The sequence below is a fragment of the Pseudopodoces humilis genome, chromosome 7, assembly GCF_049639895.1.
Source record: "Pseudopodoces humilis isolate 2021_Gansu_Grassland_sample_001 chromosome 7, ASM4963989v1, whole genome shotgun sequence".
NCBI lineage: Eukaryota > Metazoa > Chordata > Aves > Passeriformes > Paridae > Pseudopodoces > Pseudopodoces humilis.
Window position 1 is genome coordinate 28,735,247 of NC_142206.1, and position 22,194 is coordinate 28,757,440.

General features: G+C 42.8%; 1 protein-coding gene across 3 annotated transcripts in view; it reads left to right on the plus strand.

Annotated features, from left to right (window-relative positions):
* The window catches only part of LOC102112925 (deubiquitinase DESI2-like), a 51,702-nt gene that overhangs the window by 22,692 nt on the left and 6,816 nt on the right, over nt 1–22,194 (plus strand). For all 3 annotated transcript variants that reach the window (XM_005522534.3, XM_088057759.1, XM_088057758.1), the window contains exons 2-4: nt 9,509–9,581; nt 10,911–11,004; nt 11,991–12,132. In XM_005522534.3, the coding sequence (XP_005522591.1) occupies nt 9,509–9,581; nt 10,911–11,004; nt 11,991–12,132 (309 nt within the window). The remainder of the gene's footprint in view (nt 1–9,508; nt 9,582–10,910; nt 11,005–11,990; nt 12,133–22,194) is intronic.

Consider the following 22,194-nt stretch of genomic DNA (forward strand, 5'->3'; position numbering starts at 1 on the left):
CTGCACATCTGAAAAATCATTTAACAGCCCTATTTGTTATTACAGTTCTCAGTTAAATCTTTTCTGCAAGAAGAAGGGCAGAGAGCCCTAAAGCCATATTGCTGACCCTACCAGATATGTCAGGGTCAATCTAGTTCCAGAGCCAAAGTATCTGCACAGTGCTTCAGACAGCTCCTGATGAACTCCTGTCCAAGCTGTTGGGTACTTATCTCCCTTGCATTTTTTTTTTTTTCAACTCATCTGAATCCTCTTTGAAGGGAAGCCTACTTATCGACAGTCTAGGGTGAGGGCTCACAATGCAGATAGGTGTGCAGCATCTGAAATACACTCAGCCGAGGATGTTAACAGCCTCCTTGACATTAGCAGAGCAAAACATTTCAGACCATTCACTACTCTGTCTTGCACAGGCACACTAAGCCTTTCTCAGTATCTGGCTTTGAGTCACACAAATGTTTTCTTGTTCTTTTTTTGCTGCCAGGAGACTTCTAAGCATTTAGTCAAAGTCTCTCTTCTTTTTAAATGGAGTATGTTGCTCCTACTTGAATCTTTTGTATCATTCTTAAGAAGCATTTCCCATAATTCATGTCAGCCCTTCAAATGTTTGCAGATTTGTCATTTACAGTCATTGCTTTGCCAAGCTATTAGCTCTTCTGAATTAATTCTTATATGTCAGTCTTGCCACTTCTCTGATCACTTTGTTGCTGTTCTTTTTCAATACCTCTCAATTTGTCATTGTGAATGCATCTAAGGCAAAGGTATTATCACTTCCTTAAGTTACTAACATATGTGCGTTTCTCAGGCACATTCCATGAGTGAATATATTTCAGTATAATCCTGCAAATGGATGTGCTTTTTTTCTGGCTTTATATACTTGAGATGAAGATTTTCATAAAAGTTGTCCAAACTAAGGGGATACAGCATGTAAAGGGGTGTGCAATAGCATGGATAATCCTTCTTCATGGCTGCTTATAAGATTACTGTGTGGGGACAGGCTCTTGGCACTGGCACATGTTCCAGCAGTTCCCCCTCAGAGACTTCTGTTTGACGTCCCCAGTCCCACCCTGGCTCACTGAGCTGACTCCTTCAGGCACGGTCAGTAATGAAGTTTAGGGAAACAGGTGGAGGTTGGAAAAATGGCATATTGCTTCTTGTAAAAGCTGTAAACAGTCTGCTATAAATACTGTGTTCTGTACAGAGGCAGCCAAGATGGGCTATTAGTGTCATGACTGGTGTGACAAACCCTTGGCCTGGTGGGATGGCTTTGTGTGAATCTACAAACAGAAGAGACAGGGTCATTCTGCAGGGACAGAAAATAGTTGTTCATTTTAGCCAGCAAGTTGCCCTATGTCTATGGCAGAACAGGTTCTCACTCAAGCACTGAAACATGAGTTGGATGAGTGTTGGCTCTCCTCAACAAGAGAACTGTATTTAACACAGAGCTCACCGGCAGCTTCAGATGTGCATGCCTTGAGGCCAAGGATACACAGCAGTAAACTTGTAAACACCTCACAGATGTTGCTGCAGGAAGGAAGTTCTGCTCAGGACAACACCTGCTGGCAGTGTAACAGGGTAGAAAATGTAAACAGTAATGGAGAAAGCAGAAAATGATAAGAGACTTCAAGTAGTACCAGGATACTGAGCTAGAACTGTGCCTACCATTTATAGGATGAGGCTGTAAGTGGAAATACTGGCAGTATCCCATTGTCACAGCTAAATCTTGTTTGTGACTTTTGATTAAAAATATTCTGAATACACTCAAAAGTTTTCTGAAATACTTACTGTTTCCTTTCCACAGCACGATGAATATTTTCTTCTGTCCTCATATTCCTCCAGTAAAATTGCATTGCGTCACAACATCGAAGCATAAGGTAGATTTCCAATCTCTCTCAGCAGCAGCAGCAGTTTTTAATCCACACACAGCGTTTTAGAAGCCTCTGAAATAAGCTCTTTACGCTTCTTGATTGTAAAGGTTTTATTGTTGGCTCATGCATCAGGCAATTCAGATGCATATTATAGTAATTTCTGAAAAGCCACAGTAAACTGAAGAAATTCTTCCTGAGGAGACAGCCAAGGTATGTGTTTAACCGAAACTGAGAGGAAAAGATCCTTTGCAGAGCAGAACTTGGCTGAAATAGAAGACCTGCTGAGACAGAGTTGGCTGCTGCAGTCCCACAGAGGCTTGGCCTCTCATTCCTCTCAAGGCTGCAACTGAGCATCTTGCCTTGGGTCTCCTCTCCTGGTATTTGTGGGTTTGCATGGGGGAATGTTTAGCAATATCAGTTTTAAGTATCAGGCTGGCTGTCGTTTCCTAGGAAATTCCTGTTCTATTAGAGTGAATTAACCTGGGTGGAGAAGTATCTCTGGCAGAAGCTCCTTTCGTTCAAAATGCAGCAGAGCAGAGGCAGTTGCATGCCAAAGGATACCTTGTATTTTTCTCCTTTCTGTGACTCTGCTCCTCATACGTCTGTTCTTCAGCCAGTTCTCCTGCCCCAATCTGAGTATGAAGTGGGGTTCTTGAGTGGGGTCTTTGTGTCACCCTGTATCCCTGCCTCATCAGAGCTACATCAAGCTCTCTTGCTGCACTGAAGCTGCAGATTTCTTGGTATTTGAGAATGCTCTCCTGGAAGAAAACCTGTAGTTCCTGAACTTTAATCAGTTCTGCCAGTTGAGTTATTTGCAAGCAGGCCAATGTCTACACCTTGAGAACTGTTTTTCTTGATACTTGAAAGTAATTGCCTACTGCATCTGGAGGTTGTGCCTGTTTGTAAACACAGACATCCTTGCAGCATTTTGTTTCTTTAACACTGTCTGGAATTGTAGTCAAAAGTTAACATACCTGACCAAGCAGGTGCTTTTGGCTGATTGGATTTGGAGTTACCTGATGGATTTTCACACCCATGTCCATGACATGCAGATTAATAGCTTTTGCCAACAGCAAAGAGGACCTGACATAGGAGGTGATCCTCCAGCTGGGAAGAACTATATCCTGTGTGTGCTGGAGTGAGGACCCACCCAGGTAGCTTTTCCCAGGTGTGAAGTACCAAAGACAGGTCTGTGTCATCACTCCTCAATATTCTGTTAAGCTTTATTTAGTTGTTGTAGTGGCCACGTGTATTTAAGCCCTTTCCCACTTAATCTGTATTCACACTATTATTGGGAAAATAGCATTTTAGACTTGATGAATGTGCAAGCCTTGGACCCCTGGAGAATGGAGTGTAAGAGACATGGGTCACACTGAAATGAGCTTGGGTTTCACACAATTGCAAAAGAAAACTTGCTAACAGTAGCCATGATGAAATATTTGATGTCATCCCACATGACAGTGAATTTTTATCACTAGAGCTCCAGGGCAGAAGGGGTGAACAGCAGAAGGACTGGGACATATTGCAGGACTGTGTGCATGCCTGGGGCCATGGAACAGAAGCGAGCACTGCTGCAATATGACTGAAGAGCCCTGGATCTGCAGGAAGCCCCTTATCCTGCATGTCTGTAGTTGAAGTAAAGCTTCCTTCCCCCCTTCACTTGGGGCATAATCTGTGATCTTTTAAGGGCCCTCTCCTTTTACCTCTGTGGGCCCAAGATTCTGGATGTTGATTTAGAAAGAACTTGGGAAATAAACCCTTCTGAAGCTGGTGGCTGTATGCTGGAAACAGCTGAGATTTTACTTGCTGGTTTCCTGAAATGCTGTTCTCTAGCTTTCCCCTCCAGTTTTATCTTTTGTGCTCTCAAATTTCTGGATCAATGCATCTCAGGACATAATGCTGAGGTATTACTTTGATGTTCCCTAGCTGGTCTCCTGCATCAGTTTGATGTTGCCTTTAAAAGACTGCCTTTTGTGTTGAGATTTAACATTGCAGAGCATTTTCTTGGTGTTTGAGATGTGACTGAGCAGTGTGTTTGTCAGTGCACACAGTCCTTTGCATGTCTTCAGGAGGCTGCTTAGGTAACTTGACTGCAGGGACAAGCGCTGCTCTGGGTGTCTTCCACTTGGATCTGTTGGGCCAAGGGTCTCTTCAGCAAACCAGATCCCCCATCCTATAAAGAGGAGGCATCCCTGTAAAGGGCCAAGTACAGTGTGTAACTTGGGCCTCAAGAAGGAAATTATTAAAATCAAACTCAGGTGGTAGGGCTGACAGTCTCTTATGGGACCTGTTACGAGCCCCTTAACATGCTCCTTGCTCCCCAGCAATGTTTGCATAGAATTCTTTTTTCCTTTCTCCTAGAAGCAAAGCTCTGCCAGAAAACTCACAGGGAAAAGGAAGTAATCCTTCTGAATTACATACAAGATGGTGCTTTGAGAAGAGAGACAGACAAGTTAATGTTTCTTCATCTGCACCTATCCTTGGTAAAGGTGCCTTGGTCACAGTAGTGTGTGGTCATACCTGGACATCAGAGCACCAGATGAGGTCAGAGCCAAGCTCTCTCTAGCCTGGTATCCTGGCACAGACATTGCTTGTGTGTGATACCTGGTGAAGAGTAGAGCTCTCGGCAATGATCTATGACACTGGGTACTCCGAGTTTGCAGCTATTTATTGAAATCAGATCTAATTAACAACTGGTGGATTTCTTTTCTATATGTTCATACCGATCATAAGGAACATTAGCATCTGTTCAGTAGTGGATGGATCTGGTGGAGTGGAATATCCAGTAAGTATTGGGGCAATAAATGGAATATTGCTTAGTGTGTTGGCTGCTCAGAGAAAATATCAAGGGCTCAGAATACCTGAGATACTCATAGAAGCGGTCTTGTCTCCAGCAGATGGGGGGCTGTTTTGCTAAACTGCTCAGCACATTGATGCAGGAAAGATTTTGGTGACACACCATGGAAAGTAATGAAGTAGGTCTGAGGTAGGGAAGAGAAAGTTAGTGACAGAAACTTCAATGTTATAATACAGTATTAGTTGATGGTGGAAGTTAGTGGTTGCATGGATGGGCCTCTTCTATCTGGGAACTCATGTTTCTGGCATGAGTTCCTGGGAATTCCTTCTCTGAAAGCTCCCAGGACGATATAATCTATAAGTGTCACATCATCTGCTTCTACCTCTTCTCATAAACACTTCTACATCTGTGTGATGGATAAATGAAGCGAATAACAGAAGAACTGACTTAGAGTGTCTCCCAGAATCTAAAATATCTCACCGGTTATTCTGATCTCTGAACCAAACCAATAGAAAATCAGGGAAAACCTGAATAAAACCTGAACATTTTCAAATTCTACTTCATCAGGGTCCTTCATTAAAAGCTATTAACCAATACACTACAAACTAAATGCAGAGGTTCCTCTCTGGGTTTGAATTTCGAGTTCTGGGATATCTGTTGCCATTATGAAGTGATTATAGCCTGGTTAGCCTTCCTCCCTGCCTCTGTTATCATCTGAGCTGTTCTCAGTCTCAGTTGAAGATGGAAATGAGAGAATGCTCCAAGTCCCTCTGTGTATGGTTTAGGGCATGATTTCCAGGCTGTATGCGATGCATGCATGAATCACAAGTCCCTTTAAGATACTGCTGTATTCGGTTCTCTGGCTCTTTTCATCTGACTGAACAGGCTGCAGATTTTTGTTTTTAATCTAAGCAATAACCAATTTGCTCCAGAGATGAGTATTTGCTGACTGTTGCTGCTGCTCTTATGCTCAGAATTGCGAACCCCTTGGAAAACAAGGCCAGCTCGTGCATGTGTGTACAAACCTGGTTTCAAATCTGGCTTGGATTCTTTTTTCCAGCTCAGCAAGTGGCTGACATGTTCACTTTAGCATAGCTTCCTCCTGAGACAAGCCGGGGACTGCGCCAAAGTGCTCTGAGGCGTTCACTGTGAGTTCAGTCACACACTGGAGGCAGATTCTACCGCACCCTGGAGACAGGGGTGAGATGAGGACGGTGCAGCCATGATTCAGAGCTGCCTCACACTTCAGTTTTGCTAGTAGGTCATATCAGTATTGTATCAATAGAACCAAGATGCAAATCAGACCCCACTTCTGTAAGACTCTTGTGTGATGGAAATTATTTGAAAGAAGGTACTAAATCTGGAGAGCTTCTGTTAGTTCAAATTCAGGTATGGCTGAGGTTGTTTCACATCAGTCCATAATAGCTCATTTAAATGAATTAATACTGAAAAATACACCATTTAAATACAGAAATGAACATGTGATGGCCATAATCTTGCAACACCTGGCATCAGCCAAACACTTTTGCTCCTCTCTTCTGTATATTTGGAGGAGCCTCCTCATCACTGTTTGTGTTTTCAGAGCTGTCCTGAAGCCTGTCTCTCTGCTCCTGGAGTTGGGCAGCATGGGTTGCAGGGGCAGAAATTCTGTGCTTCGAAAAAGAGTGCTTGGGGGACAGGGCAGCCTTGTGATCTGAGAGTGCTCTGCATGTATGAGGTGGTCAAGTCTCAGAGCATTACTCTAACAAGTAGTCAATCAAGGAGACGCTTGCTTGCTTGTTTGGTTATTGTTTTGGATCCAACATAATCTTTACTATGGAAGAAGAAAAAGCTGTAGCTGCAAGTGGCTTTCGGTGTAACTTCCTTGTTTGAAATACAAAGCCTGATGCAGATGAGGCTCTGCAGATAGCCCTGATTTTGATAACTGGCAAGAGTATTTCTAATTTAAAAAGTCTCCCTTCTCTTCCTATCAGTTACTTCTCTAAGCAAAGCAGCTGGCATGACCTGGGCATGTTTTGGTTGTATTACTGCCGTGAGACAATAGCTCAGCCTGAGGGAAGAAGACAACCTACTTACCACATCATCTGGGAATTGTTTAGTGTTTCTCTGAAGCTCTCTGAGACTACCTGAGACTATCTGAGGCATTAACCCATGAGTGCCCCTTCAGTCAGTCTGCAGACAGCACCAAGTTGGACAGGAATGTTGATCTGCTGGAGGGCAGGAAGGCTCTGCAGAGGGATCTGGACAAGCTGGATCAATGGGCTCTGGCAAATCATATGAGGTGCAGTAATGTGAAATGCCAGGCCCTGCACTTGGGTCACAACAACCCCAGGCAGTGCTTTAATTCAGGGAATGAGTGACTGGAAAGCTGCCTGGCAGGAAAGGACTTGGGGGTGCTGGTCGACAGATGGCTGAACATGAGCCAGCTGTGCCCAGGTGGCCAAGAAGGCCAATGGCACCCTGGCCTGTATCAGGAACAGTGTGGCCAGCAGGACCAGGGCAGTGATTGTCCCCCTGTACTCGGCACTGATGAGGCCGCACCTCAAACCTGTGCTCTGTTCTGGGCCCATCAGTACCAAGAAAGACACTGAGGGGCTGGAGCAGGTCCAGAGAGGGGCAGTGGAGCTGGTGAAGGGTCTGGAGAGTAAGTCTGATGACAAGTGGCTGAGGGAGCTGGGAGTGTTTAGCCTGGAGAAAATGAGGTTCAGGGAAGACCCGATTGCTCTCTACAAACAGGTGACAGGAGGCTGTAGTGAGGTGGAGGTTGGTCTCTTCTCCCAGGCAACAAGTGACGGGATGGAAGTGACCTCAAGTTGCGTAAAGGGAGGTTCAGAATAGATATTATGAAAAATATCCTCACAGAAAGGGTTGTCAAGCATTGGAACAGACTGTAAAAGGAAGTGGTGGAGGTGCCATCCTTGGAGGTACTTAAAAAATGAGGGGATATGGCATTAAGGACATGGTTTAGTGGTGGTGGTGCTAGACTGATGGCTGGATTTGATGATCTTTAAGATATTTTCCAACCTTAAGGATTCTATGATTCAATGAGGTGTGGGAGATTCAGGAACTCAATGGTGGGTTTTGTGTCCAGGGGAAACAGGCTTTTGTCCCATGGTGTCATGTGTGATGTCCACCTCTATCATCTCCCCCAGTTGGAGTAGGGATATTCCTGCTGCAGACAACTAGGTAACAGAACTGTGGGGAAGGGCAGCAGAAGGCAAGGGCCCCTAAATACCAGGCATGGTGTTCAACCCAGGGTTCACTGCTAATGTGCTGTCCCATCTGGCAGAGGCTGAGAGCTACCTGACCCTAAAAGCAGCAGTTTGCATAATTCAAGTGAAGAAGTAAATGGAGGTTGTTCAAGGTCTGCAGTGGCCAGAGGTCCAGCTGGGGTCAGGCAGTTTGCTGCTCTCCTGCAACAATACATCATTTGTGATAAACTCACAAAGAACAAGAAGCATTACAGCTTTTTCTGGAGGGAAATGGAACTGCTGTACTGCCAGAGGCAAGCATTTTTGGGGATGTGGTTTAAGATATCAAGATTAGCCATACATTAAGTCAGGCTTGGGACTGTGGCTTTCATATCAAAGCTACTGTGTTTTTTCACAGTAGCAGTGGTTTTGCAGAAAACATTTTCAGGTGACTTACAGAGCTACTGCAGTCATCATAAATACATAAGCAAGTAGTACAAGCCCAGTAGTTGGAGTATGGCAGACCTCTGGTTGCCTGACAGCAGAGGGGCTCTTACTCATACCATGGCAGCTCAGTGACACCAGACACAGGAAAGGTGCAGCTTATTCTGGTTCCACAAGAAGCTGCTACCAGACCCAGAAGAGAATTTTAGTTTAATGAGCTTGTCATGTCCTTGTACAGGAACAAGTGAACAACACTCATTTTCCTCACAGTGCTAGATTAAAACCAGAATTTAGTTGCTCTGAGTTACTAGAAGATGTATCTTCACTGCACAGCAGCTGGAAGTGAACTGTAAATATACCAGGCATGGGCAGTTTCCTCAGTGCCTGAAAATATCATTTCTGTAGCAGCGCAGCTCTGCAGCTGACCTAATAAACACTGATGCTGAGCAGGGCTAATTATCTCCAATGCAGCACTGCCCTGGCATGGCTGTACAGCTTCCTACTCCGGAATTAGCTTATCTGGGAATTGTTTGGGTGTCTGCACTGTCCTTCACGGTGTGGTGGAAGCAGGCCCTGCGCAGTGCTTGGTGGAGGAGCATCACATGCGTGCAATGGACTGCAGTGTTTCTCTGTTCCAAACAGAGAATGCTGGGGGAATGCTGGGCTCCAGAGCAGTGCAGTCACTTAGCAGCTCCTCTTGAAAATTTGTCTGACCTATTGGGGCACCAAACCTCCAGCTCTATGATCTCTTTACCTAAAACCATACTAATTAGTAGGGATGCTGGGAGGTGACGTTACAAGGTGTGTGGAAAATAATTGGGGATTCTCTTACTGAAGATTTTGAAGATCAAATAAGGCAAGTGAATTGAAAAAACTGACTCAGTGTCAGGTGTTAGTGAGAAGATACATAAATAATCACACATCCCATAGCAGCTGGGTTTATGTAGGTTCAGGCCTAGTTGTATCTTAATACAGGTTTTTACCTTTGGTGGAAAGGGTTAGTTGAACATTTTTCAGAGAGCTAATCCAATCCAAATGAATAAACACAGTGCCCACTTCTGTTGGCCTGTAAGGTCTCAATTTGTTTGTCTCAAGATAATTTCAAACTCACTCTTCTCCTTAAGAGGAGTTGGGGAGATGGGGGATACACCCTAGACCAAGACCATGTGTTTCTTTTCCACTAATGCTTCCCAATGGCTTTTCTCTTACTGTAGTACTGGATAAATGAATACACTTCCACCTTGGGGATTGGTGTCTTCCACTCCGGCATTGAGATCTACGGCAGAGGTATGAAGTTCCCTTTTACTACCTGCAGAACGTGGGGACAACTGTATGGCTGGTCTGTTATGGAACAAAACATCTCAAACTCACAGCTTTTGGCAAGGAATGTTTTGAGGAATAAAAACTGAAAAACTCAGCCAATGCTCTTTTCAGAGTCCATGGTGGAGTCTAGGAGGAACTCGTGCAGGTCTGTTATGAGCCATGTAGTCCTTCTTGTTCAGCCTGTAACTGCAGCCTGTGTAACTTGTGCAGGTGTGTAGCAGGAAGGCGGATAGGAGGAGCAATGCTGGAAAGCCATTCTGTAGTGAAGATAAAAGAAGTGGGACAGGGAATGGGAGAAACGAGGGACGGGGAAGAGAGGTGGGTCAGGGGTTGTCTTAAGGCCTGAAGATGGGCTTGTGCTAATTCCCTGTCAGGAAAAATCCTTTTTCCAGTAGTTCTTTATGAATGTGTATGGTCCAGAAATCTTGGAATCTGGATTTCCAGATACTGAAAACTGATGATTTGAAACTAGAGTTGCAAAGAAAGGAAAATGTCATGTAAGACTTTTGAAATTGTCTGGATGGGGTACAAGCTGATTAGAGCCACCCATTTCAAAAGTCAAGGGGTCTGGAAAACATCTGCAGTTTGGGGAAGGATGAACTAGCATCACAGACTTTGTTTCATTTTTCAGCATTAAATGGGAATGACTTGGCTACTCACGGTATTTTAAGCAGTGCCATGCAGTAGCCAGAACCCCTGTGGTGTTATTTCCATCTTGAGCACCGAGGCTTTCGCAGACCCTGTGAGATGGCCTGTGTGACACCATGAGGATCACAGGCTGTGTTTCACAGGCCATGCAGGGTGGCCTGTATGACATGCAGGGACTCCCTGGCCTGGCCTGTGTGCTGAGGCAGCAGAGTGCAATCAGCCTGGCTTTCTGCAAAGACTTCCCACTCACTGCCTGTAAATCCCTCTGGAAGATTCAATTTCTCCCTACTCTAGAAACGGCTTCTTCCAGCTCAGTAGCACCACTGGCAGCCTCTCACAGTTTATCCAGATGCCTTCAATGCAGAACTTTCCACTGAGAGAAAGCCACTCAGATAGGGACAGAGACAGAGGGTTTTCCTGGTGCTGTGGGAAAGCAGTAGTGCTAGCATAGAGGGAGGCTGTGAGGGCATCCTCAGTCCAAAAGGTAACCAGGCAGCAAAAACAGCTTTCCGAGTCTGGCTGAAACAGATTTTGGCAATAGCCCAGCCCCTGGTGCTGATGTTGAGCCATGCAGACAGCTGCCATAGACTTTTTCCTGACATGGCGTTCATTCAGTTACTCACAGTCTGTTTCTTTCCTTGTCAGAGTTTGCCTATGGAGGGCATCCCTACCCTTTCAGTGGGATTTTCGAGATCACACCTGGCAGTGCGGTAGAACTTGGCGAGACCTTTAAATTCAAGTAAGGGCCCTTTTCTACATCTTCCCCTCTGCCCCTGGTAGCCATCAGTGTAGGGGGAGCAGGGAACTCCTGTCCTCTGGGTCCTCCTTTCACTCTCCTCGTAAGTGCCCTCACTGCCATCCTTTACATGATCCCGATTCAAAGGCAGCCCTGCAGGGATTTCAGAGGTGGATGAAAGAGTGTGTACAGCAAACAGGGAACAGCGATGAACTGTATTTGTCAGGGATTAAAAGCACGCTTACAAATGAGTGCAGATCTCTTTTCCCATTTTATTAATCTTCTGTGCTCCCAGTTTTGCCTGTTACACAGAGCAAATGCACAGGGGAAAAAAAAATAAGGCTTCTCCTTTTATGAGTACTCCCCATCTGTGGATACTGCACAGAGTACCACATTTTTATTTTTATTGCTGCTCTGTTACAAGGGACAGACTGTTTGCTAGAGGAGTCTGAGAGGATTCTGCATTCTTGTGTTGTTCAAGGTGTTCAGACCGTGGGGCTGTGGGGCAGGGGTGCTTGACCTTGCCAAACTGCCAGTTTATGTTGAGGGCTATTTTAGAGCAAGTGCTACTGAGTGAATGTTGGGAGAAGCAGTAGGTTTATCATAAGGTTTTCAGTCTTCTCCTTCCTGGCCCAGGGGACCCTCTCAATTTTTTTTTTGGAAAAAACATCGTCTCTCTTGTAATAGGAATTTCTCTTCTGGGGTGATGGGCAGAATAGCAGCAGGTGCCCAGAGCTGAGAGTTCCCTGGTGATGAGCAAGAAGATCTCAGGGCTGTTGCCTTGTGGTAACTTGTTTTGTGGAAAAGCTGTGGATATTACTGTGCTATTCTGTTAGCGAGAGTCTCTGATAGCCTCAGATATGCATGTCCATAACATTTTAAGCCTGTCCTTCTTGCCAATATCTGATCATTTCCTTCTCCCTTGGTATGTATCACACTCCTCACTGTATCTTTCTGTTTTCCCTGTTGTATGTTTTGTTTTTAACTAGAGAATCCATTGCCTTGGGCACTACAGACTTCACAGAAGAGGATGTGGATAAGATTATGGAAGAGCTGGGCAAGGAATACAAAGGAAATGCGTACCACTTGATGCACAAGAACTGTAATCACTTTTCTTCTGCTCTGGCTGAGGTGGGCACAAATGGGTTGATTTATTCATTTTTTACTGCTTCAGATCTGTAGTAATGTTCACAGAAAGGGACCTGGGGTCAGCAGGTCAGAACCCGTAGCTAAATATTTTCTCTCTCTGCCCTTAATATTTTTGGAAGCCCTTTGCTGTTGAAAGAGATGGGATCAGGAGGCAGAGATATGGCAGATTTATCACATCTTTGGTTTAAACTGTGTGGGAAAATAGGAGTGCTTGTAATTTGGTTCACTGAACAGGCACTGAGCAGGAATTGAAAGGACAGACCTGGTTAGCATGCAAATGTGCATCATTTTTATAACAAACATAAATAACAGTGTATGAGCTGCAAAGGCATAAAAATGGTTTATCAGTGTTCTGGAAACAAAAATTTGCAGTATTCAGAGAGTGGGCGTTCTTTTTCTTTATTTAATCTGCACCATCCAAACCTATTTAAAAAGAGAATTGATTTTCTTACAGATATTTTCGGTGCTTATTCATTTCCATGTTCTCAAAACCACTGTGAGTTTCGAGAAGTTATTATAACAGAGTTGTTATTTCTATTCAGAGACAACTGAATCACAGAGAAACACAAATTTTATGTATTTTTATTCTATCTATCTGTTGATTTTGGATATCTGATTTTTGATTCCCAAAGATGTAATTATTTTGGGGGGAAGTTGCCTTCCTCCTCAACTCCCAGATGAGCTGGTTAAAGTGTATTTCAATTAAGGTGTGAATATTCAGCATTTGTGTAAGTCTGATTTCCAGATCTTAACCCAGTGTCAGAAAAAGATAGGAAAAGCACAAAATGGAAGTGACCTTCCATAAAAACTCTTTCTGTGCTTTCCATACTTGCTTTATGGCAAACTTAAGGAGAGAATATAATTTTTCATGATAGGGTAGGACTGCTGTAATAGTGAAGCTTTAATTTCTCCCTCTGGAATCCCCATCCTAATTAATTACACCTATCTTGCCTTGCTTTCTTATATGGGGCAAGGGTCCTATGCCAATAACCTCATGTTCATTCATCTCCAAACAAGCCCATCACAGATCCCAAGTGAGATGTGTGGAAAAAGTACTGTATGATTTTGTAATCAAGTGAATTTGAGAACCAGCAACTGATCTACAAGGGACCTGCTTAGGCTCTTAGGAATACCAATTCTCTATTGGTTCCATCCTTATTAATTATATATAGAGCCCTTTCTGCAAATGTTAGCAAATTAAAACAAACAGGAAGGAATTGAACTGGTATGAATACATAATGAAGTTCCAAGCAGTACAGTGAGCAAATCAATGTTAGCCACACTTCTCATTTGGAATCAAATATCAAATTACTAAAACAGAAAATCAGAACTTCAAAAATTATGAAGGGAACTCAGGAGAAAGCTGTGGGATTATCAGGAAAAGATAAACCAAATCCTTTACCTGCAGGAGTGAAATAAAGTCACTGCTTACTCTATGCTTTGAACGGTAAAATGTCTATCTTGTCTCTAAGCTATAAGCTATAAGCCATTCTTCCTTGATTCTACTGCTACACATCAGTGTATCCCTCCCTGCCCCTTCCTTCTCCAGCTTTCCTAACACAAGTCAAGTAAGAGATCTTATAGAAAATCTAGTAGTGTATTTTAAATTTTGCTTTCAATATGCTTTCAGTGGGCATCTTTATAGGAGTGGAGTTTAGGGTTAAGTTTTCCCACAAGAGCTTTCTTGGTGGATTCAGAGCTCTCATTCATCGCCCTGTAACCTGTCTAGATTGTAAAGCAAAAGCCTGAATGGCTGGTTCTGACACTTCCACTCCCAGGAGCAGAATCTTCTCGAGATTTACATCAGTTTAAATAAGCCTTCCATAGGCAAGCAGGATTTTTTGTTGCTGTTGCTCTTCACATATGCCTGTGTTTATCAACTCTCTCTAATGCATTACAAATCAAACCCAGAGGAGCTGGACAGCAGGAGCAGAACATCCTGCATGGGCTTTAGCACAGGGATAGAGAAAATGGGAGCTGAAATTCTTATAAAAATGGCTGGTGGTATGGCACTAAGCAAAAGTCCCAGCCTTTCAGTAGGCCTCAGTCAGCAATGTGAGGAATATATGTGTCTGCCTTACAATAGGTAGCTCCATCCATTTTGGTAAGTACAGTCATTTTGGCAATTTGGAGCTGGGTGAGAAGTAGCATTTCTTATCTTGGGATACTTCTGACCTTTTGGAGGAAGTCTGCTTGAAATCTATTGAGACAGAATTGAAAGTAGAACTGAAAGTTTCTATTCTCAACATCTGAATGCTTTCTTTACTTCCCAGCCTCAGTGATTCTTTTACTCTTCTTCTTCTTGTAGTTCCCATTAAAACTAAACAAACCAAAAATCACCTCACTGGGAAGCTGCAGTCCCTTCCATGTAGAGCTACAAGATGCATCCTCACAGAGCACAGAACATGCTGGCTACATGATGACTGGCTCACAAGCCTCTGTAGATATATGTCACCATATAGCCAGAAAACAGAAATTATATTTGTGCCCAAAAATAAATTCTGAGATGCATCTCTTTAGTATTTGTACTGCTCTTTTCTTCAGACTCGTCATCTGTGAAGGAGTAATAATAGCAACAACAAAAATATTTAGCACCTATTATAGCATACTCATGTTATGTGACAGTTAAAGACAGTAAACTGGAAAAATTATCCAAATAATTGAAAGAGAAGATGTAGAAAAATTGCTCAATGGAATGAAGCAATAGAACTAGGGTTTCATTCCAGCCACAAAACAAAACAAAAGTGCAAATTCTTGATCTCTCTGTTGCTGTGGCCCATCTGAAAGGTGATGCTATAGGTACCACAATGCCCTTTCACCCCAGGGAGGCTTTGGGGTGAAGAATGCTTTTCAGCATGAAAGAGGGAATGCCCAGCTCTGCTCCTAACAGCCCTTTTCTGCTTAAAGGCATAAACCATTGTGCACAGTTAAGGAGATGGTTGTTCTGAGCCTCCTGGGTGATGCCAGGCAGTTCACATCCCTGTGCTGTGCTGAAGTATTCCCCTCCATTCATACTAGGTTATTTACTTCCTTCAGAAAGGGCTCTGAAAGTCTTTTGATGACAGCTCTCTCATCTGCCAGTGTTAGTTATCTGGTTTTTGGCTTGTATTGTTCTGTTTCAGCATGCAAAACCAGAGACAGTTTTATAGCCAAGTGGTGCTGTCTGAGTTAATATGTGCTTAGACAAACCTGTGTGACAGGCCTTGAGGTTTGGTTGTAGGCCCTGTGCTAGGGAGCTGTATTCAGGTACCCTGATTTCCTCAGCTGGATGTGAGCTTGCTAATTATTATCCATACAGATGTTGTCCCTGTGGCAGGGCCATGGGCTGGGAGGGTAACACCATCTGGTCATATAGACTGAGGGTAAATGCTGAGGGTAAATGTAGCCATGTATGCTTCTGGCTGGGGTAACAGTTCTGCAGAGGGAAGGGAAAGGAGGTGCAAGATTGGCTCTCCTTCCTGGATCAGCTTCCTCAGGATCATGCTGTGAGACAACAGTCACATATCCAGTTGCCAGGACTTGTAGGACAGGTTCCTTATCCTCAGAAGGACTGCTGAAACCAGATCTTACTTTCAGATGTTTTTTGTTTTTTTCTCCTTTGCTTGTTTTTTCTCAACAAATAGATTTCTGAATGGATGTTCTTCCATCTACATCTGTTTAGGAATTTTTTTCTGTCAAATTCACATTTAATATGATGATGCCTTGGGTGCCACCACAATAACTGGTAAGTCTTCAAGAGTTACATGCAGGCTGATGGTTAGGGGAATGTCTGGACCTGTGACTGTTTTGGCCATGCTCCTTGAAAAATCCCTGGACTACAGAAGTCCAACAGGGGCAGCTCAGCTGTACTTAACCACTGGGCATGCCTTTGATCTACAATCTACCTCTGAAAAAACTCATTTTGCAGTACAATTGCAGCCTCATTGTGTGCTGCTGTGGCATTGAGCCACAGCCCTGAGTCCATGCATCTCTTCTGAGTCTTCTGAACTTCCTGCCCACATCATTTGTAAGCTGCAAGGGGCTTTCTTGTTATTCTCTCATTGCTACTTAGCTCTGAAGTTTCCTTACTCTCTACTGCACACTGTCAAGCATATTTAACTTGCTCAAGACTTAGCTCTCCCCTTCTTTGCCAGTTCCCTGTAGACTTCTAACAAGCAGCTATTGGAACAAAGAGGCATGGCTTGGTCTACTCACAAAGCAGCTTCTCTGGAAAGAAAACAAAGAATGCTGCAGTTTCAGCTGCAGCAGTTTAGACTTCATTGTCTCTAATGCCATTTTATGGCAGCTTTCTCAGTAAATGAACATACTGCATGATCAGGAGTCTCTTCCTGTGGATTCTTCTTCATCAGGACCTTTGGGTTATTCAAGAAGTGAAGAACAACCAGAAAGCATAAGTGTCTGCACAGCATTTTAATTACTTTTGAAGGAAGTTCTGACAGAAAGCAAGGCAGAATTTCCTGATGTATAATTGTAAGAAAGAAGTCTGATGCACTCCCTGTGCATATGCCCAGCTCCAATCAGTCACTCTATATGCACCTCTTTATACCCCTTTGCAGCCTCCCTTTACCCTCACCATCTATGGCAGTGTGAAAATGTGAGAGGACCTTGATTCAAGCAGTCAAAATCTAGTCAAGGTTGCCTCAGCCACTTGATTTCTGCAACATGATGTCATGATACCTGTATTTATAAATCTCTTAAGCAAATTCTGGGTAAAAATGAAGAGGTCCATCAAATGGGGTTAGCAACTTGCCTACAAGAAACTTACTCCTTCCATGTTGCTTACGCTGACACTGCCCAAATTCAAGTAGTACCATATTCTCTGAAGAAACTGTCCAAGAGGTTGGGCAATCCCTTTGGAGGACTTATGCTTACAATTTATGCAAAGAAAAATCAGTGAAGTCATCATCATCAGATCTCAAACTTCCCTTCCTGAGTTTCTGAGTTTATGTACCATTCTGTGCTTTAGTACTCCAGTGGGGCTTCATTCTTATGAAGTTGTGCACCTGTGGGGAATTCAGTTAGGACAATATCAAGATTGGAAAAAGCCCTTCTGTTTGATCATCTGTTTTAAGTTATTTTGTTCCTAACAATCCCCTGCAATCGTCTCCAATGTATACTTACAGCAATACGTTCCAAGGGCCCTTCGAGTAATTGCAAAATATTTGTGTTCTTTATGAGTTGTCCTGGCTGATGAAAAAGGCTATTAAACTCTGCCAGATGGTAAAACATACTGGCTTTTGAACATTAGGAAAAAAACATTTTAAAACAAAACAAAAAAAGGCTAAAATAATTAGTTCTTTCCATAATGTGAACTGTTGAATTTCCTGATTCTTTTAGAAGATGGAGATGTGAGACAGAAAAAGGACAGAAGTTACAAATTGCTCTAAAGAAGACATAAAGGCAGGGAAAAGCCAAACCCAAAGAATTTCCTGCACTGTAAGTGCCCTTGTGAGGACCTGAAGGTTTTAGGTCCTATCCTTGCCACTGCTTTGGAGAAGCACTGGTCACTGCAGCAGTGGGCCACAAGAAATGATGATGTGAGGTGCCAAAAAAGACTTGCACTTATACACTTTGTCACCAAGTCTGTTCTTTGAATATAAGTAAGGGTAGGAGCATGCAGACACAGGGAATTGTGGAATTGTTGTCAGAAGGCTCTTTTCAGTGCAAGAGCATGACTCATGATTTCTCTGCAAGCCTTTGGACTTGTGGAAGGCACATCCTGGGGTGAGAAAAAGCCATACCTGGCACAGCTTGTACTTCCAAACGCACATAAAGGTGAAAGGTGGACTGACAGGGTTCAAGTTTTGGCATATAATAATATGAGCCCTATGGATGGGTGGGCATATGCTGAATGTACAGTACCTGAGGACAGCTTCTGCCCAGGAGACAACAGCAACTAGAAGATCAGAGGGAGGATGAAGGTTTACTTTGAGGTTCTTCCCCAGTCTGGTGATATTCCTCAGTGTTGAGTGTAAGTATCACACATGTCATTGGATCCTAAGGACTCTGTAAAATCTTCTGCTTCTTAGCCCATTCACAAACAGAAGACAACTCATTTGACTTCTCACCAGCAATTTTCTATGCTTCTGAAGTTTTCTAAATAAGCTGTGGAGCTGTGTTCTTACCATAGTGACGACAGTTGCTACAACACATCTCAGAAAAGGACAAACGGCCATGGGAAGGGAGAAAAACACCTCTGAATCAGCACCATAACTGGAAGATAAGTGAAATGACTCAAGGAAACCACTCCTTCTCCTTTCATGAATGTGATTACTGCCAAGCAACTACCCCTATTTAAGGAAACCCTCCAGCACCTTGCTATAGGACATACAGCACATCATTATCAAAGAAGTGTGGCTTCTGAGCATCAGGGAAGGCAGCCCCTTTTAGCCCCCAAAAGCCTTACCAGTGGTGGGAAAGCAATGAAGTCCGTGGGTCTTATGGGGCCTTTTGATTACATATGAAGTTGATGCTTATTATAATTAAGAAATTAATTGAGAGGCAATGGTTTGATTTGCCTGAGAAATTGTTGATGCTGGAGCTTTACCTGAGGATGGCAGTGGCAAAAGATTTTATTCTTGTATCACATCTTTCCTTCATCTTCTTTAAAGAGGAATGATATCTTTTTGATTTGAATGACTAGTTTATCTTAGGTACTGGAAAAGATCAAAACCCTCTGTATACCTTGAGAAACACCTGAATGGTCTAGTATGAATTCCCTCAGAGTTTATGAAAGCAGAATCTCACTACATCACTGAGGGGTGATGAAGCACAGTCAAAATTCCCTATTTGCCTCCCAAATTATCTTGTCTTTCTCTTATACCCAGAGAAACCTATTAAGAAAGATCAGACCCAACCGTGAAGTTAGTGCCCACATTTGTTCATTCTTCAGAAGGCCTTTTCAGGTCATTTGGATTTGAAGAATTAGAAACTCTTTGGGAAAACAGATTGGTGTCTCATTATAGAGCCTGCTTTTGTACCCACTGATCCTTTTTACCCCTTTACTGCTTTAAAGAGTAAATGTTTCCTTATTGTTCAGCATTTCTTGATCCAAATGATTGGATCTAAAAGACAGGGCTCAAAGATGCCATCTGGACAAATGGTTAAAAATTTGAACTAATTGTAAGGGTTTAACTAGGATTTTTAGAGTAAAACAGGTATTCAAAAGCAGAGAAGGATATGATAGTTTTAATAAAACTATTGCTAGATGTTTTGTGGATTCAAACAGAACTTCTAGCTGATGAGACATACTCATCACAAGTAATAGAAAGAGAGAAGGTTGCTGAGGTGCAGGAGAGCAAGTTGGACTAAGGATTTATTTACCTTTTTTCCTATATTTCAGGAAAAGTTCTCCTGAATATCAGCCACCAGATGTTCTGAAGCAGGAAATCCCTCAGCCTCTCCTGTGGGAACTGTCCTATCTTAATTATTTACATAAACAAGGAGATAACACATTTCAGCAGGAGAAGAGAGAGATATAAACTGGAATTTTTGTCCTTGTTGTTTTAGAAGCTCATTTTGAAGTTGTAGAATTTTCAGAAGTTTCTGGAAAGAGAAAATTATTTTTGAGAACTGGTGATCTTGTCCTTGGGCTGAAGTGGCCTTGGAAAATACATCTGGAGGTTAACAAAGTGAGCTGGGCCTATTCCTTGTTGACAAAGGAGGGAAAGAGAATCTTCTAAGCATTTGAGGTGGCTGAGATCAGCCTTGGAAAATTCTTTAGCATCCTAGATGAGGCTGGATCCTAAAAGGCAGGAATTATGAACCCTGTCCCAATGAAATGGTTTGCAGCTAGAGTCCTAGAGCTGCAGCACTACAATGCATCTAGCATACCCATGATTGATGTCGACACCACAGGGATGATATTAAACCTGCATGCCAGATGGAAATGCTTGGTAAAACCACACACCTGAATCTCCTTGAAAGGCAGAGGATGATCCTGGTGCAATCAAATTTGCTTGCAGGTGGATCACTGGGTCTAGGATGGGTGCTAGGGCTTCTTTATCCCTTCATTTGTATTATTGGTAGAGATCTGTCCTGATGCTAATAGCAGAGGGAGACATTGTCATTGCATATCAATGTGATAGCAGGAAATACGCATCTCTTGTGACTGCAGTGCAGCAGAAGACATCTCTGTGTTTGGCTGTACAGCTATATCTGGTGTATACTTCCCTGACAGTGTGGCTGTCCCAGTTGTCCCTTGACAATCTGGATGGAGTTTTGATAGAGCAGAGGGATTGTATTTTCCTTGTGGGGAGTGTGGAGCTGCGCTGAAGTGATAGGAGATGGTAGTCAGTACCTTTTATTTTCTTTCAGAATATTCACCCATCCTTCTTCAGCCACAGAAAAACTGACAGCATATAACAAACCTACATCAGAATCCTGCTTCCTTCAGAGAAGCTTCACTTTCTGCAAATTCTCTGAAATAAGGCAGGTTTGCTGAATCAAGGATCAAATGAGGGTAGTTTTTTAATCATCAGTGAATAATTCAAGACTAAAGCTTTTCAGGTCCGTCCCCAGGCACATGTGACTTATCATCAAGTTATTAAAATCTAGGAAGCTCTCCTTAGCCTGAAAGCTATCACAGAGAAAGGATTAAAGACTAGAGAAAGGAGGTTCAGGTGGCATTTGAGTCACAGTCAAAAGCACCACAAGCTTTTATAAACCAATCTTTAGCAAATCTTAAGTAGACAAATAATGCTTACGTCTTCCTCAGTCAACAATTGCTTTTCAGTTGCCTCTGTTGCAGAGCAGGTAGGTGTTTTGTTGAGTGAAAACCTGTGTGCAATTCTGTTAATGGCAGGGGAGACAATGATCCCAACAGACATAAAAGACAGAAGAAAATGAAGAAAATGAAAAAACAAACAAATAAACAGCCACAGGACATGAAAGAACATTAGGAAAGCTTTATTTCCTGGTGCCTGAGCCAGTCCTCAGAGAAGATGATGGAATGACTTGCTTCATTGCAGCAGCCTTTGAATGTTGTTAGCTCCATGGAGAACAGGCTGTGTTTGTTTTCTGGTTTTCAGCTGCCACATATGTTTAAAAGAAGCTTATTTGTAAAGATGCCTTGCACCCATAAATTTATTCTGATGGTTTCAGATGGATGTAATTTTTCATCTTGCTTCTATCTGTATGTATGGACAATTTTACTGCATGCAATTAATAAATTGCTGTATAGCATCCCTGATGTGGTGTCTCTGCAGCAGTAAAATAACATTTCTAGGTGTGGGTTGTGTATAAGCTGAAATTTATGAAGTCTTTGGGAATTCCTTAGAACGACGGCTTCTATAAAAATATTTTTCCCCCCACTGTTAACCTTTCTAGCCTTGCTATCCCGAACAGCCCAAGAGAAATTATTACTGGTTTAACTTTTTATATGCACTTTTCAGCTCTCAGTCCATCTTCTTTTCCTATGTAGTTATTTGTGCAGGAGAATAATATGAGTTGGCAGGTAATTTGAAACAGAAAGCAATCCCCCTAAATGGCAAGATTTTAGCACATCATTTCAGTTTTTTGAAAAAAGGTCTGATTTTGTCAAAATATATACCTCTGCAGCTATTTTAGGTTTTTCCTATAATGTGATCCATATAGAAAAAAAAATTTAAAAGTGAAGATATTTTAAGAGGACATTTAACAAAAGAAAAATATCTTGAGCTCCCTGGGGCTGGTGTAAAAGTGGTGGGTTTATACTCCTATTTTATTTTATCTGCCTTTTGCATCTGTCTTACCAAACTGAAACCCCTACTTCCTTGTCTGTTATAAATGAGCATAATACCTTGCAGCTAAGTTAGCTCCCACAGTCTGGGGAGTTCATTCCTAGTCACACCCTCATGGAGCTTTTGAGTCTGTGTGTGTGCATATGCCTGAGAACAGTGCTTCCTTTCAACAAATGAAGATGGCAAAAAACAGCCCTCTCCTGTTCACCACTGTCTGATGATCAATGAAAAGTGTGAGGAGTGTAATGAACTGTTAGAATACATTGAAAGGCTTTTGAGACTGGAACCTTTTGTTTAGGAGTCCTGCCAACACTGTCATACAGAA